The sequence below is a fragment of the Mauremys reevesii genome, linkage group 24 (genome assembly GCF_016161935.1).
Source record: "Mauremys reevesii isolate NIE-2019 linkage group 24, ASM1616193v1, whole genome shotgun sequence".
NCBI lineage: Eukaryota > Metazoa > Chordata > Testudines > Geoemydidae > Mauremys > Mauremys reevesii.
The window spans coordinates 513,684-527,787 of record NC_052646.1 but is presented as its reverse complement, the minus strand read 5'-3'; the positions used below and the strand labels follow the sequence as shown (position 1 = coordinate 527,787).

The following is a 14,104-nucleotide window of genomic DNA, read 5'->3' as shown; positions in this document are numbered from 1 at the left end:
CCATCTTCTGGGATGGGGGAAGCAGCGCCTCAATCCCAGGGCACCGGAAAATGCCGAGATGGGCCCCCACTAGTCTGGACGCAGACTGGGAGGAAGGCCAGAAAGTTTAATTGACTTCATATTTATTTTCACAAAGACTGTACAAAATTCATATAAAACTCTGGTGCGGGGATGGGCTATGACATTGATCCAAAAAAATAATTCCCATGCAACCCCACCAGCTTCATAACTTACAAGGAAATGGATGAGCTACAGACAGCCGGGAGCCCTGGGGAGGGCAGGAAGAGAGAACAGGAGACAAAGCAACACATGAACAGAGGTATTCACAGCAGGGACGTAAGAGGCCCCCTCCCCTAGGAGTAATGGCAGCAGCAGGGGCTTGGGTCCATGGAGCTCAAAGGCAGATAGAGATTCGGGTATTTACAACATCTCACATATTAACAGTTTTACATAGTAACAAAAAGATCCAGGGGGGTTTGTTTGGGTTTTTTTTTGTATAAAAAAAGCACCAAGTGTCCGAATAGAAATCACATAGGCCTCCACGGGGGCTAGAATCTGAGGACAGACTGGGCACCAGCAGCGTCACCGGCTGATGTCTCGGCTAGAGTCCCACACTTTTGGGCTTGGCTCTGTTTTCAGCATGTCGAAGAACGGGTGTTTGAGTGCCTCGGCCAGAGTGATGCGCTTTGACGGCTCATACTCCAGCATGCTCTCGATGAGGTCGAAGAGATGGTGGTGGTCCTCCGCCTCAGAGGTCAGGTATCTCTGGGAAGATGAGGGGGAAAGACACAGCATGGCCCACCACCCTCACTGCAGCACAGCTGGGAGCTCCCAACACGCTTCCGGGGCAAAGAGCCCAGTTAGGGCTTGGGACCTAGAAGGCCCCAAAACTGTGGAGCATTCTAATGAGCACCTGTTGTCCAGTTCTCATTTCTCCTTCGCAGGCACCTCCCCCAGGGCTTCTCAGCCCCCAACCCCCTTTCCAGCCTTCTGGCTAAGCTCCCATCACTGCCTTTTCCATTTCCAGTCTTAATCTCTAACTCAGTTCCAGTTTCCATCAAGAACCCATGTGGACAGAGCCTTTCAGTGGCTCCCAGCAGGCCACGTTCACAGCCCTGCTGGCTACACAGAGTCCAAATTCTCAGGAGCTGGGGCAGGCATTAAGAGTTCCCATGGGAAGGGAGGGGTGCCCCAGGTGGGAGCCTTACCCGCAGTGGTTTGCAGTTCTCCCGGACATAGCGGCCTGCAGAGGTATTCTCGTCCCAATCCAGGCGACCATGGTAGAAATATTTCTGCTTCCTGCCAGAGTAAGAGGTGACACAGTAAGGGTATCGGGGATCGATTTATTGTGTCTTGTCTGGACACGATAAATCGATCCCCAAATCAACGCCTGTACTCCACCTCAGCAGGAGGAGTAAGCGTAGTCGACGAGGGAGCCGCGGCAGTCGACTTGCTGCTATGAGGACGGCCAGGTAAGTCGAACTAAGATACTTTGACTTCAGCTACGCAAATAGAGTAGCTGAAGTTGCGTATCTTAGTTTGAACCCCCCGCTAGTGTAGCCCAGGCCTAAGTTACAGCAGAAGGGACTGAGCAATGGGGCCATAACAGCAAGGAGCTGGAGTGGAGACCCCCTGCCTCCATAGAGACTCAGCCACCCAGACAATACGGGGCGGGGGTCACAGGCATGCTCGGCCGCTCTACTCCAGAACAGCGCTGTAAACAGAGCTGATTCAGTAAGGAACCCCTGAGCCCGAGCCCCACATCAGCAGGAACTACCACAGGGAAATGAGGCAAGGAGAGCAAATGGCAGGTCCTGCAGCATCCCGCCAGCCTCTCTCACCTGGTCTTTCGGATCATCCGTGAAGGAATCGGACCCAGGATCCTCTCCATCATGGCCAGATGCTCCCGGTTGTCATGAGTCTGGAAGAGAGACAGATTGGCCCAGCTCATAAGGGGATGTCATGAAGCAGACTCGGACTCCTGCACAGCTCGAGGGATTCTCCAGCTCACTGGTGCTAGGATGTCTCAGCCTCTTACTGCAGCCACAGAATGAGTGTGGTTCCTGGCTGCCAGCCAATGCCCAGCGCACTGCTGACTGCAGCACCAGAGGACGCCAATGATCAGGAGAACCCACTCCCAGGCGTGGATGTCCCAAAACAATAGTGGGAGAGTGCCAGGATTTGACTCCATCAGCTTGAAGCTGATGCGGTTGTGGAGCAAGGACGTGAGTCTCACCTGGAACAGGGTGAAGCCCACATAATACTCGAAGACAATGCAGCCGATGCTCCACACATCACAGGGCTGGGTCCAGCCGAGTTCTAAGAAGCAGAGGGGTTATTACCAGAGGGAAAGAGCAGTCACTGCACAAGATCTGCAAACCTCCTTTTCTATAAGCTGCTGCCAAAGGAAATTTTTGCCTCGACTGACACTCAGCGTGCTCACAGCCTCTACTGAAGCCAGTGCTCTGAGCTGTGCATCTGCTGGCATTTCTAGAAAAATGGCATGGCAGGGAGGCAAACAGCCCATAGCTCAGCAAACAGAGCCCATGGTGCCTACTCAGTGTGATCCCTGGGAACTCAGGGGCCAGCATCCTGCAACGCAGCACACAGAGCCTGCGGTACATACCCAGTAGGACCTCTGGGGCTCGGTAGTGCCTGGTGGAGACAATGGTGCTGTGATGCTCATGATCAAATGTTGCACTGCCAAAATCAACCACTCTGATGGCCGTGCTCTTCACGCTCCGCTCATCTCGCTTCTTGGAGAGAGGGAGAGAGAAGGGACCAGTTACACAGGAGTTTCACCAGGCAGCCTCAGCCCCTTGCACAGCAGGGCACCACAGAAATGGATCGCTTTGGAGGAGCATCATTAGGCCTGGCACTTGTCCTTCCACTCCTGCCCACCCACAAGCGCCAAGGCTGCTCTCACCAGCTCTCAGAGCACCCTGGGACCACTGCTGTCTGTTTACAGAAGATGAAGGCAACTCACGTGATAACTGGGCCCTGAACAGACACAGGAACCCTATGAGTCCCATCCCATCCCATCCACCTCCCAGGGGCAGGAGACCGACACTGCAGAATTGTTCCCTACAGCACAATTCACTAGTGCTCCCACCAGGAAAACGGGTGCCCCCCACCCCTTCCTATCTGATTGTAGGGCCAGGGGAGGCCAGAACACTTCACAGGAGGCACTTAAGGTGAGGGCAGCCCCTTTACCTTTTCCAGATTATAGGTGAGTTCATAATCTGAGTTCACAAAGAGGATGTTCTCCGGTTTGAGGTCCGTGTGAGTGAGTTTATTGTCATGCAGAACTGGGGAGGAAAACATGATCAGAGTCAGAGTCCATTAAACCCAGCTGACACCGACACCAGTTTGCAGTGGTCAGTGAATGTGGTTTACATTGTCAGACACTGCTCCAGCCCAGGGTGCAGGGAACTGGAGCTGATGGGCTCCACACTCAGAGCTGTGGGACACAGGAAGAGAGGGTACCCAGATCTGTGGCACCTCTCTGTCCCCATCCCACATGATTACTGCTCTTACAGAGACGGGTAAAGGAGGGTGGGTTCACCACAATGCACCATTTTCCTTCTCTTGGCAGGCAGGGAGGACTTGGCCTTGGAATCTGCAGAAGGGAGCCCCTTCTAGTGATGGGGTGCCCTGGGCCTATCAGATGCAGAGCTGGCACAGGTGTGGCCCAAAGACCCTCCCACCCCATCCTGTCAGGGAGGGGAGCGGCTGCCACTCACATTTCACAGCCTGGCACACCTGGTAGGCCACATGCCGCACTTGGTGGATGGGGTAGGGCAAGTAGTTGTTGTCCTTCAGAAAGTCGAAGGTGCTGAGCCCCAGCAGCTCAAAGGAGATGCACATGTGGCCATGGTAATCGAACCAGTCAAACATCTGCACACACAGGCTGAGAGGAGACACTTCTGTTAGAGACGGTCCTAGTCCTCCCCGGCCATTCCCCACCCCCCAACGGGGCACAGAGCAGCCAAGACTGACCCCAACCCTACAATACTTTGAACAATGAACTCAGGACCCCAGTACGGCAGACTGGGATGGCACTGCCGCCCCACACCCTGCCATGGGCTGCCAGGCAGCTCCCTAGCAGCTGGAGGGCATACGGGCTAGGATGACACTGCCTCCCTGGCCCCACCACAGCAAGACACTCACTTCTTATTCTCTGGATCCTTCTCATTGATTTTCTCCAGCACGTTGATCTCCAGCCGAGCAGCCTCTTTATACTTCTCCACGTTTTTTATGATTTTTAGGGCAACGCGTGCGCCCCCTCTGGGGAGAGGAAGGAAGAAAGCAAGGTCACTGTGGAGCTGAGCCCACACCCTGGGGAAGGGGTGTCATGGACTAGCCAGGTCCAGCAGAGATTTTGGTTGGCTGGACAGTGCAGGCTGAGATGGTGGGTTTATTCCACTACAAACAATCACAAGACCCACCACTGTATCCCACACCATATGGGATCAGCAGTGGGTGCCTACTGATCCACACTGGATTTGAACTGGAGTCCAGGAGGGAGAGGGTTCATCTCCCCACAAAAGCTCCAGCCTTTATACACACATTCAGCTGGTTGCCCGCCCACCGTGCGAGCCCAGTCAGCATGCTTACCTCCGGTGATCCACACACTGCACCACTCTGCCAAATGTGCCTTCCCCTAAGGTGCTAATAATCTCATCTGAGAGGGAGAGAGAGAGAGAAGGTGACATGAGGGGGTGAGCAGGACCTGGATGCAGCGCATACACAAGGCAGAGGAGAATGCATTGCAACACCTAGCCTGCACACAGCTTGAGACACCAGTGCAGCAGAATGCTGACACCGGCTGCACAAGGCAACTGCCCTAGTTCCCTGGTATTTTGGTAACAATGCAAAATAGAAAATTAATATCTTTAACGAAAGGGAAGGAGGGAGGGAAGGGGGTTTTCTCTTTAAAAACAATGAAAATAAAACAGAACAGAAAGATAAGACAGATCTGCGACTGCGATGGGAGCTTAACTAGAGAGCTAAATTATGTTACGATTCGGCTGTACATCTTTCTTGTAGCCAGTCGCCGACGCGATAGATCAGATGCCCCTCGTCGTCGTCCTCCACACTCTTGGCCCTTCTGCTGCTCTGTCGACTCCGCTGCTGGCCCAGGCAGACAGGGAATTCATCATTCACCAGCCAATCAGATTTTCAAACCAGCGCAGCAGCCAGCGTCACACATTGGTTGGTTTGGAAATTCACATGGTTGTTTGAGGAGGGGTTGCAGGAGGAGATTCCCAGCCAATTCATACGGCACAGAGGAATATATAACGATAGGGATATTGCAAGGGAACATGTCAAGATACAACACACTAGCTCAGAAAAGAAAAAAACAGTTTGCTTTTCTTTGTAGCAAAAAAAGAAAAAAAAAAAAGAAAAAACCTACAAACAGCCCCCCCCGAACCAGTGCAAGAGCGAAGACCAGAACAGGGGCGAGCGGAGGGGATGGGGTAGTGAGAGGGAGGGGCCAGCTGCTCTCACTCCTCTGGGGCTTTGGAGAGGAGCAGTGCTGACGTTCAGGTCCTGGGTCACTGCCAAGAGAGCACACGGTCACCAGCCAAGTGTTCGGTGACCACAAGGAGGGGCTCACATCAGCCCCACATCAGCCGCCAAGGAAAGGCAGCGGCAGACGGCGTGCTGGGAAATCTGTCACAAGTAAAGGGCCAAACTGCCCCTGCACAGACATCCCCACCCTTTTCCAACAGCCTTCCCCACCCCAACACGGAAGGAAGAACTAAGAGATTTACAAAGCACAACGCTGCATCCAGAACCAGACAGACCTTGTGAGTAACAACCCCCGAGGCAGATCATCTGCCCTCCCCTAACCAAACTGGTCCTGGAGAGACTAACCCCCCAGAGAAAAGGAGCACAAAGTGGAATGGGCACAGCCTGGGATGAGGTCAGATGAGAGACTTGCATCAGAGAAGAGAGAGTTCCTGTTTTCAGTTCTTCTTCAGCTAAGTAACCCCACACTTGGGAGCAAAGAGCCAGCAGCCTGGGGGCCCCATCTCCAGCCCAGGACTCCCATCCTAGTCCTGGAACAGCCCTGAACATGCAGCCAGGACACCAAGTGGAGACAGAGAATCTTGAGCCTAAAGAAAACGGAAGGCAAGCAGCAGCGTAGGCTAGAGGAAGGCGGCTGGGGACCCTACGCTGGAAAAAGCCTGTTGCCTCCATCTGAACTGACTGGTCCACACGCCAAACTGTTTTGCCAGAGCCCCCTGCACAACATCTTGAATAGCCAGGGCCCACCCAGCAGAAGCTAAGGGGTGGCTCTACTGCTCAAACACAAGAGCTGAGCACCCCAGGGACCAGGCCTCCTGCTACAGCACCACTCCAGTGGGGATGCCAGGCACTGGGGCTGCAGGGGCCAGTCCTTCAGTCACAGGGATACTGAGCTCTCTGAGGCAAGGACCATCTTATCTCCTCCATGCTGCCCGGCACAGAGACCCTGCCGCTTGGCTGCGGCCCGTAAGCAGTACTGCGATACAGACAACACACACAACGACAACAACAGCACCCTACTGAGGGACAGGAGATGGGAACGACAGCCACAGCGTCACCGCCTGGGGAAACAAGAGGTGGGGGCTGCACTGGGCCCCATGGGGCGCCCAGCTCCTCTCCTGGCTTCTCCTACTGGAGGGTGGGTAACCCAAGAGGTGCCCCGAAAGCTGCCTGGGCCCATCAGGCTCAGGGCAGCTGCTGCACTGGCGCATCAGGACGGCGGATGGGAGCAGCTGCCTGCACTAGATTTTTCTATGCATTTCACAAGCTGAGTCTGTGTAAGAAAGTAAGTGAGTGTCCTACTTACCAAGCGCGCAACCTGGGAGAGAAAGGTTACAGGGAAAGATCTGGAGTTACAGGGTACTCACCGATGAGGAGCGGCTAAAGGACCGGCTGCGGCGCCGTCTCCGCCTGTGCTTATTACGCCGGCTGCTTTTGCAGCTCCGGTAGCTGCCATCATGGTCCCGGGAGCGCCGGTACTCATAGGAGTGGCGGTACTCAGTTTCATAGTAGGCTTCCCCTCGTTCACGGCTGTAGTCATTCCGCCTGTAGCTGTCACAGTAGCGCCTGTCATAGGCTCTCCTGTCCGAAGAGTGGTCGTCATAGCTGGGGTGGGGAAGAAGAGTAATTGGAACATGATTGGGCCCAGCTGGAAAGCAGCAGCAGCAAGCCCCAGCTTCCCTGAGTTGGGGCTTCCCTGAGTTCAGGCTTTAGTGACTGCTCACATGCTCCCCCAGGAAGGACTAAAGCAGCTCTCCCCACAGCCCCATTGGCAATAGTCTTCCAGACACCATCCTATGCCTGCTGGCATCAGTGCACTTCCCCCCAAATGACAGGCAGGGGGCAGCCAGTCAGTCTTTCCTCCAAACTGGGGCACCAAACTTGCCAGGCCACCTGGCTGGCAGAAACTGAGCTGACTGCAACTTCCTTCAGTGCAGTTACAGGGGTGCAGCCAGGGTCCCAGCCTGCCCCCGGCACTCACCTCCTGGAGCGAACGTGGTAACTGTCTTCCCGCCGGTGCCGCCGGTCACGCTCACTGCTGCTTGACCGGGACCGCGTCCGCCGCCTCTTGTGCTTGCGACTTCTGTAGCGCTCGTGATAGCTGCCTCGGCTGCTGCGCTCCGAAGAGCGGTACCTTCTGGAGTGAGGCATCTAGAGGAGAGGGCAGAACCAGCAGGTGACCTCCAGGGTGTCTGACAGGAGAGAAAGCCTGAGTGGAACTGACCCCAGACGAGTGTCACACAGAGCAGCAAAATGAGAAATTGTCCAAAAGAGCAATGGGTCAGAAACCAACCTCCCCCCATGCCCCTTTGGAAGAGGTGACAACCCCCACCCAGGAAGGCCCATCTTTGTCAGCAGTACAGGAGCTACCATTTCACCAGGCTAGCTGCTGCCCCAGGACACCTCCCAGAGACCCATCCATCCCAAAGACAGCACCACCAGCTGCTGGAACACGAGTACAAGCCCTGCCTGACTGGGGCTACGTCTGGACTGTGCTAAAGGGCTGTTGGACCACACACTGAATTGGGATGAAGACTCCAGCTCCAGACTTAGTTGCCAGAGAGCTCTCTGCCCTAAAGAGCTCCTGAGTAAGTATGACACCACCAAGTGTGATCCGAATGCATTACAGGGCCGGCATGGCCCCAGGAGAGAATGGGGAAAGAAGCCGGCTGGTCTGTAAAAACCATCTCAATTCACCCCGCAACCCATTTTGTACTGAAATATTGTTTTTCTGACCAGCTCTGAGGGGTGGAGTGTGCCGTGTGCGCACGCGGGGACACCATGTCACATGGTTGTGGGAGACTGCAGAGCAGGACTGGGCAGAGGGGTGAGGACAAGGGCAGCAATAGAGAGAGCTCTGAGGAGAAGCCAGTGCAGACTCAGTTGCGTGTGACACTGATGGAGCAGTGAGAGGGGAAGGCAAAACTGTCAGCAGTGTTCTGAGCATGCTACATGGGAGAGGCAGATTGCAGGGTGTTACTGCAGCAGGTCAAGGGCAGAGATGAACTAGGCCCAGTGCAGGGTGTGGGGGAGCGAGGATGGAGAGGGTTCAGAATCCTCAGCGCTATACTGGACATGAACATCCGCCTAGATCTGTTTTCACTTTGGTCTGTTTCCTCATTTACATTTCCCTTCCATCTCACCACCTCCCAGGAACGAATGCGCACAGCAGGACTCAATGAAATGCCATGCACGGAAGAGGACATTGCTTTTGTCCAGTAGAATTCAGAGATACTGGCCTCTCCCTCTCAGATTCTGACAGTTTCCATTTGGGGCCTACACCCCCCATTTATCCAACACATGGCATCGGCAGCCCCAGAAAGTTAAGCCCAGCCTCTGGTGTCAGCTCTACATCAATGGAGAGTTCATCAAAAACACCCCCAGTCTCTTGTATTATCTCTAGTCAGAGCCTCTCTGAGTGAAGGCAGCTGGAGGGGGCTCTCTCAAATTCTGCCTGCACAGGGATAGGTTGCAAAAGTTACGGGAACTCACTAAGCACCTCAGTGTTCTCTGGAAGGGACAAAGCCCCAGGGACACGTCAGTGAGGGGTCCGGGTGTTGCAGGCTGGAAGAGTTGAAAAATACAAGCAAGTCTGGGAATCACAGCATTTTTTTTGGTTCTGGGCACAGGGTGTGATGTTCTGGGCACCCAGGGCAAGGTCAGATTCATGTCCTCAGAGGACCAGGACCAGGACTAGCCAGCTCCATACCAACACAGCCAAGCACTTTGCTCCCATCAAGTGAGCTTGATTCTATCAGCTGAACTCAACAGTAGAAGGAAACTTTCCAAACAAGGAAAGGCGAGGATGCCTGGGCTGCTCACTCATGTCTCTGAACTGGGCGGGGGAAGGGAAGATGACTATCCAAGTGTATCAAAGTATCTCTGTGCTGGAGCAGAGCCCTAGGCTGGTACACACAGACTCTCTGGTGACAGGATCCATGCTGCTCTCTCCTTAGCAGAGTGCCTTTTCCCAACTGAAGGGTCTGTACTACTCCCCATCCCCAAGTGAAGAGGCTTTGGCAGGGCCGGCTCCAGACCCCAGCATGCCAAGCGCGTGCTTGGGGCGGCATGCCGCGGGGGGCGCTCTGCCGGTTGCTGGGAGGGCAGCAGGCGGCTCCGGTGGACCTCCCGCAGGCGTGCCCCGGGACCAGCGGACCCTCCGCAGGGACGCCTGCGGGAGGTCCACCGGAGCCGCGGGACCGGCGAGCGGCAGAGGGCCCCCCGCGGCGTGCCGCTGTGCTTGGGGTGCTGAAATTGCTAGAGCTGGCCCTGGGCTTTGGCCACTGCTATTCTAGTGGCAGCATCTGCATGTTCCACCCCCAATCAGTCCTTCATTTCGTAATGAGCACACTCAAACAGCCAACATACTCTGAAGCCCCGCCCCTTCCAAGACCCAGAAAAGCAAAGCCACCTGGGAGAGGAAGGAGGCAGTCGAATGAGAGCTCTGGGTGCTGCTGGCATCTGGCCCAAATGCCTAGTGGAAGCAGGCAAGCTCCAAGGGGAACCGTCTCGGGATATTGGCGTGCAATACAGCAGCAAGCAGGTCTTGTGAACAGGCCTCATAGGACCTGTACAGCAAGGCAATCACATGCCTCTTTGGGCATGCAGACACATTCCCAGGGTAGGCCAATTAAAATGCTAACGCTGGGCACTTCCTTGATGCCTTCTTTGCTCATTGGCTCTCAAAGTACCTCACAAATATTTGCTAATTCAATCTCGCATGTCTCCCACCCCCCAAATGCAGGCAATAATCATCTCCATTTCACAGATAGGAGAACTGGAGGGATGAAATGCCTTAAGTGGATTATACAGCCACTGAGAGGCAGAACCCAGGAGTTCCAATTCTCAGTCCCCTCTGCTCTTGCCACCAGACTGCACTCCTTCCCAGAGCCAGGAAGACAGCCATGCCCCCTGTCCCCCACACTCTTGCTAGCACCTCTAGATAACTCTGGCTCTGAAATATTAACTAGTAATTAATTGCTGCTGCCTAGTCTCCTCTGTCAGCATGTGAAATTAGAGCTCCCATCACCCACTACTGCTCACTCACATAACTTATTCATCCCAAGATTCACTGGTACACCTGGCTCATTTCTTGTACTTGCAACTTCACTGATATTGAAAGCAGGTGCACAGAGACATAAAATGGCTTCTGGTCAAAGGTGGTGGAGTCGCCTCCTTATGAGTAAGTAAGCTAAGATATGGAGGGCAAAGCCAGGCCTCCCTGGGCAACCACAGCTCCCTCCCTGCTGGGTAGCTTGGACTGCAAACAAACACTTCAAGCTCTGAAGCCAGGACACAAAACAGTTCAAAGGCTGCAGCACCCATTTCACGGACAGGAGACATTTCTCATCTTTAATAAGAAATCAGCATTTCTGAGTTTCATCCTGGCAGCTATTCAGATGCCAAGTGATGCTCATTACAGGAAACCCAATCCAAGACCAGCATTAATGCTGGCTCACAAACCACAGCATGGTCACTGTAGAACAGTGGGGCTTCCTCGGAAAATGACAGCAGCCAGCAGAAGCTGTAAAGGGAGTGCCACTAAGCACGGTGCCACTCTCAGGAACTGATACCGATTTTGAGCTATCATGTCATATTCCCGCTCACTGTGCAGTTATAAAAACCAGCAGAGAGACTGAAATGGAAACAGCAACCAGCTGCTGCTGATAGTGGTCCCTTCAGGGATCAACACCACCACTGTGAGCATTTATACTGGGCTTTCCAAACACCACTGAATTAATCCAGACACCCCAGCAGACAGGAAAATGTCACGATTCCCATCTACAGACAGAGACACTGAGGCACGGGGGAAGGAGAGTGCCATGGGCACAAAACAAGTGAGAGCTAGAATTAGAGCTCCACAATCCTAGCTCCCAAACCTCTGCTCTGATCCCATCCCCTGATCCCTGCTCCCAGCCAGCAGTGAGCTCTGCTCAGTGCTCCACCTGGCCCTGGAAGCCCTTCGCTCTGGATCAGGCTGCAGAGCAACCCAGATCATATGAACACTGAGCAGCCAGCAGGGAGGTAAAGCTGCTGGGTGTGTGCCTGCCACTGGGACAGGGTGGGCTGCTCCTAGAGACAGACCATAGGAAGCACTAGCCCTGGGATCCCAATATTTTCAGCCCTGGCACCGGAGAAGGAGAAATGTGGCCCCACCACCTGCTCCCCACCAGCGATCACCTACACAGGCACCTGATCCTGTCTGGGGGCAGCAAGACATCAACAGCAACGCCTGCTAGAGACAACCACCCGAGTCTCCCTGCAGAGCTGCCAGACCCCCCCCGTCCCTCCCACACCCCCTCAACTGCCAGACCCCACCCCCAAAAACTGCCAGATCCCCCTGTCCCTCCCGCACCCCCTCAACTGCCAGACCCCATCCCAAACTGCCAGATCCCCCTGTCCCTCCCGCACCCCCTCAACTGCCAGACACCCCCCCAAACTGCCAGGTCCCCCTGTCCCTCCCGCACCCCCTCAACTGCCAGACCCCCCCACCCCAAAAACTGCCAGATCCCCTGTCCTCCCGCACCCCTCAACTGCCAGACCCCACCCCCAAAACTGCCAGATCCTCCTGTCCCTCCGCACCCCTCAACTGCCAGACCCACCTGTCCTTCCCGCACCCCTCAACTGCCAGACCCCACCCCCAAAACTGCCAGATCCCCTGTCCCTCCGCACCCCTCAACTGCCAGACCCCACCCCCAAACTGCCAGATCCCCTGTCCTTCCTGCACCCCTCAACTGCCAGACCCCTGGGCTGCTAGACCCCCAAACTGCAAGACCCTCCTGTCCCTCCCGCACCCCCTCAACTGCCAGACCCACCCTGTCCTTCCTGCACCCCTCAACTGCCAGACCCCTGGGCTGCTAGACCCCCAAACTGCCAGACCCTCCTGTCCTCCCGCACCCCTCAACTGCCAGACCCCCAAACTGCCAGATCCCCTGTCCTCCTGCACCCCTCAACTGCCAGACCCCCAAACTGCCAGACCCCCAAACTGCCAGACCCTCCTGTCCTTCCTGCACCCCTCAACTGCCAGACCCCTGGGCTGCTAGATCCCCCAAACTGCAAGACCCTCCTGTCCCTCCCTGCACCCCTCAACTGCCAGACCCCTGGGCTGCTAGACCCCAAAAACGGCCAGCCGCCCGGCCTCCCCCACAGGCGAGCCCAGGCCCGGCCCGCACCCTCCTCGCAGCCAGCCCGGTGCGCTTGTCCCACAGGAAGTCCGTGTTGGCGGCCGTGGGCCCCCGGGGATCCGGGCCCCGCTCCGGCTGCTCGGGCTCCGCTCCCCGCCAGGCCCCGCGCCGGGCCCGCCTCCGCTCCCTCCGGATCCGGGGCCTCCCGATCAGGCCGCGCGCGCTCCCGAGTCCGCGGGGGCGGGCGCGCACGGCGACGGACACGGAGCCGAGCCCCGCCCCTACGTGGTACGGCCTAAGTGACGATCCCACCCACCCGCATTACGTCACACAGGTGGCCCCGCCCCAGCCCCCACATCTAGAGCCCCTCCCCCACTTCCCTGTAGCCCCCTCTGCAATCCCCTCCCCCACTTCCGTGTCCCTGCAGCCCCCCATAACCACAACCCCCCATAACCCCCACCCCCACTTCCCTGTGTCCCTGCAACCTCCCACCCCTATAGTCCTACCCCTACTTCCCTGTGTCCCTACAGCCCCCACCCTTGTAGGGATAGCTCAGTGGTTTGAGCATTGGCCTACTAAACCCAGGGTTGAGAGTTCAATCCTTGAGGGGGCCACTTAGGGATCTAGGGCAAAAATTGGTCCTGCTAGTGAAGGCAGGGGGCTGGACTCTATGACCTTTCAGGGTCCCTTCCAGTTCTAGGAGACTGGTATATATTATGTTTTTACAGCCCCCGCATCTCCTACAGTCCCCCCTCCCTACAGATGGTCCCAGTTCCAGCCCCACCTCCCTACGTCCTGCCTCCCCAGCTACAGTCCCCCTGCTCTCATATCTACCATCCTCACAGTCCCCCAGATCCAGATCCCCACCCCACTAGAGCCCCCACACAGCTTCTACTCTCTCTCCTGTTCCAAGGCCTCCACATGTCCACTACTCTCCCAGCTCCCCCAACTCCAACCTCCCTTCCACTTATATCCCCTATACTGACTCCATGTCTTGCCCCCTAACACCTGCAGTTCACAATCCAGAGCTGGGGCCCAGTACAAACCCCACAAGGAGCCAGTAAGAAACCTGTACAACAGAATCGATATTGAGACGTGGCCAACACTAGTATCCAGACAGAGAAAACCTAACCCAAATAATGAGAAACAAGCAGGGACTTCCCATTGAACAGCAAGAACCCAGTATTGCCATTGGGTCCTCCCTGATGAGCCTTTCCCTCAGGAACCCGCCCTCTTTGGGGAAAGAAGCAAACCAGATTGTAAATAATGACAAAGGGGCAGGCAGAGCACTCAGGGCTGTCACCTTCCCACAGTGGCTGCTTCTGCCTGTGGAGGGGGCACCGGGCACCTTTCTAAGATGCCTTAGAAACTGGTAGCTACAGGGCCCTTGAGTCAGAGGAAACAAGGCCAAGCTCACCCACTGTAGCCAGCATTCAGCCACAGCT

The 14,104-nt window shown here is 55.8% G+C and overlaps 1 protein-coding gene across 5 annotated transcripts in view; it reads right to left on the bottom strand.

Moving 5' to 3' along the window:
* LOC120390124 (dual specificity protein kinase CLK2) overlaps nucleotides 1-12,897 on the bottom strand; it is a 32,087-nt gene extending 19,190 nt beyond the window's left edge. Inside the window, exons 1-12 of one of the 5 annotated variants that reach the window (XM_039512437.1) lie at nucleotides 12,708-12,897; nucleotides 7,517-7,686; nucleotides 6,903-7,140; nucleotides 5,037-5,133; nucleotides 4,618-4,684; nucleotides 4,171-4,287; nucleotides 3,744-3,910; nucleotides 3,214-3,308; nucleotides 2,627-2,756; nucleotides 2,237-2,319; nucleotides 1,842-1,921; nucleotides 1,209-1,299 (exon numbers count right to left, since the gene is read on the bottom strand). In XM_039512437.1, the coding sequence (XP_039368371.1) occupies nucleotides 1,209-1,299; nucleotides 1,842-1,921; nucleotides 2,237-2,319; nucleotides 2,627-2,756; nucleotides 3,214-3,308; nucleotides 3,744-3,910; nucleotides 4,171-4,287; nucleotides 4,618-4,684; nucleotides 5,037-5,133; nucleotides 6,903-7,140; nucleotides 7,517-7,686 (1,335 nt within the window). In that variant the 5' untranslated portion in view covers nucleotides 12,708-12,897. Of the gene's footprint in view, nucleotides 1-105; nucleotides 766-1,208; nucleotides 1,300-1,841; nucleotides 1,922-2,236; nucleotides 2,320-2,626; nucleotides 2,757-3,213; nucleotides 3,309-3,743; nucleotides 3,911-4,170; nucleotides 4,288-4,617; nucleotides 4,685-5,036; nucleotides 5,134-6,902; nucleotides 7,141-7,516; nucleotides 7,687-12,707 lie in introns of those variants that run through there. The other 4 variants (XM_039512438.1, XM_039512440.1, XM_039512436.1 and 1 more) reach the window with 4 other exon arrangements.
* Between the last annotated feature and the right edge of the window lie 1,207 nt (nucleotides 12,898-14,104).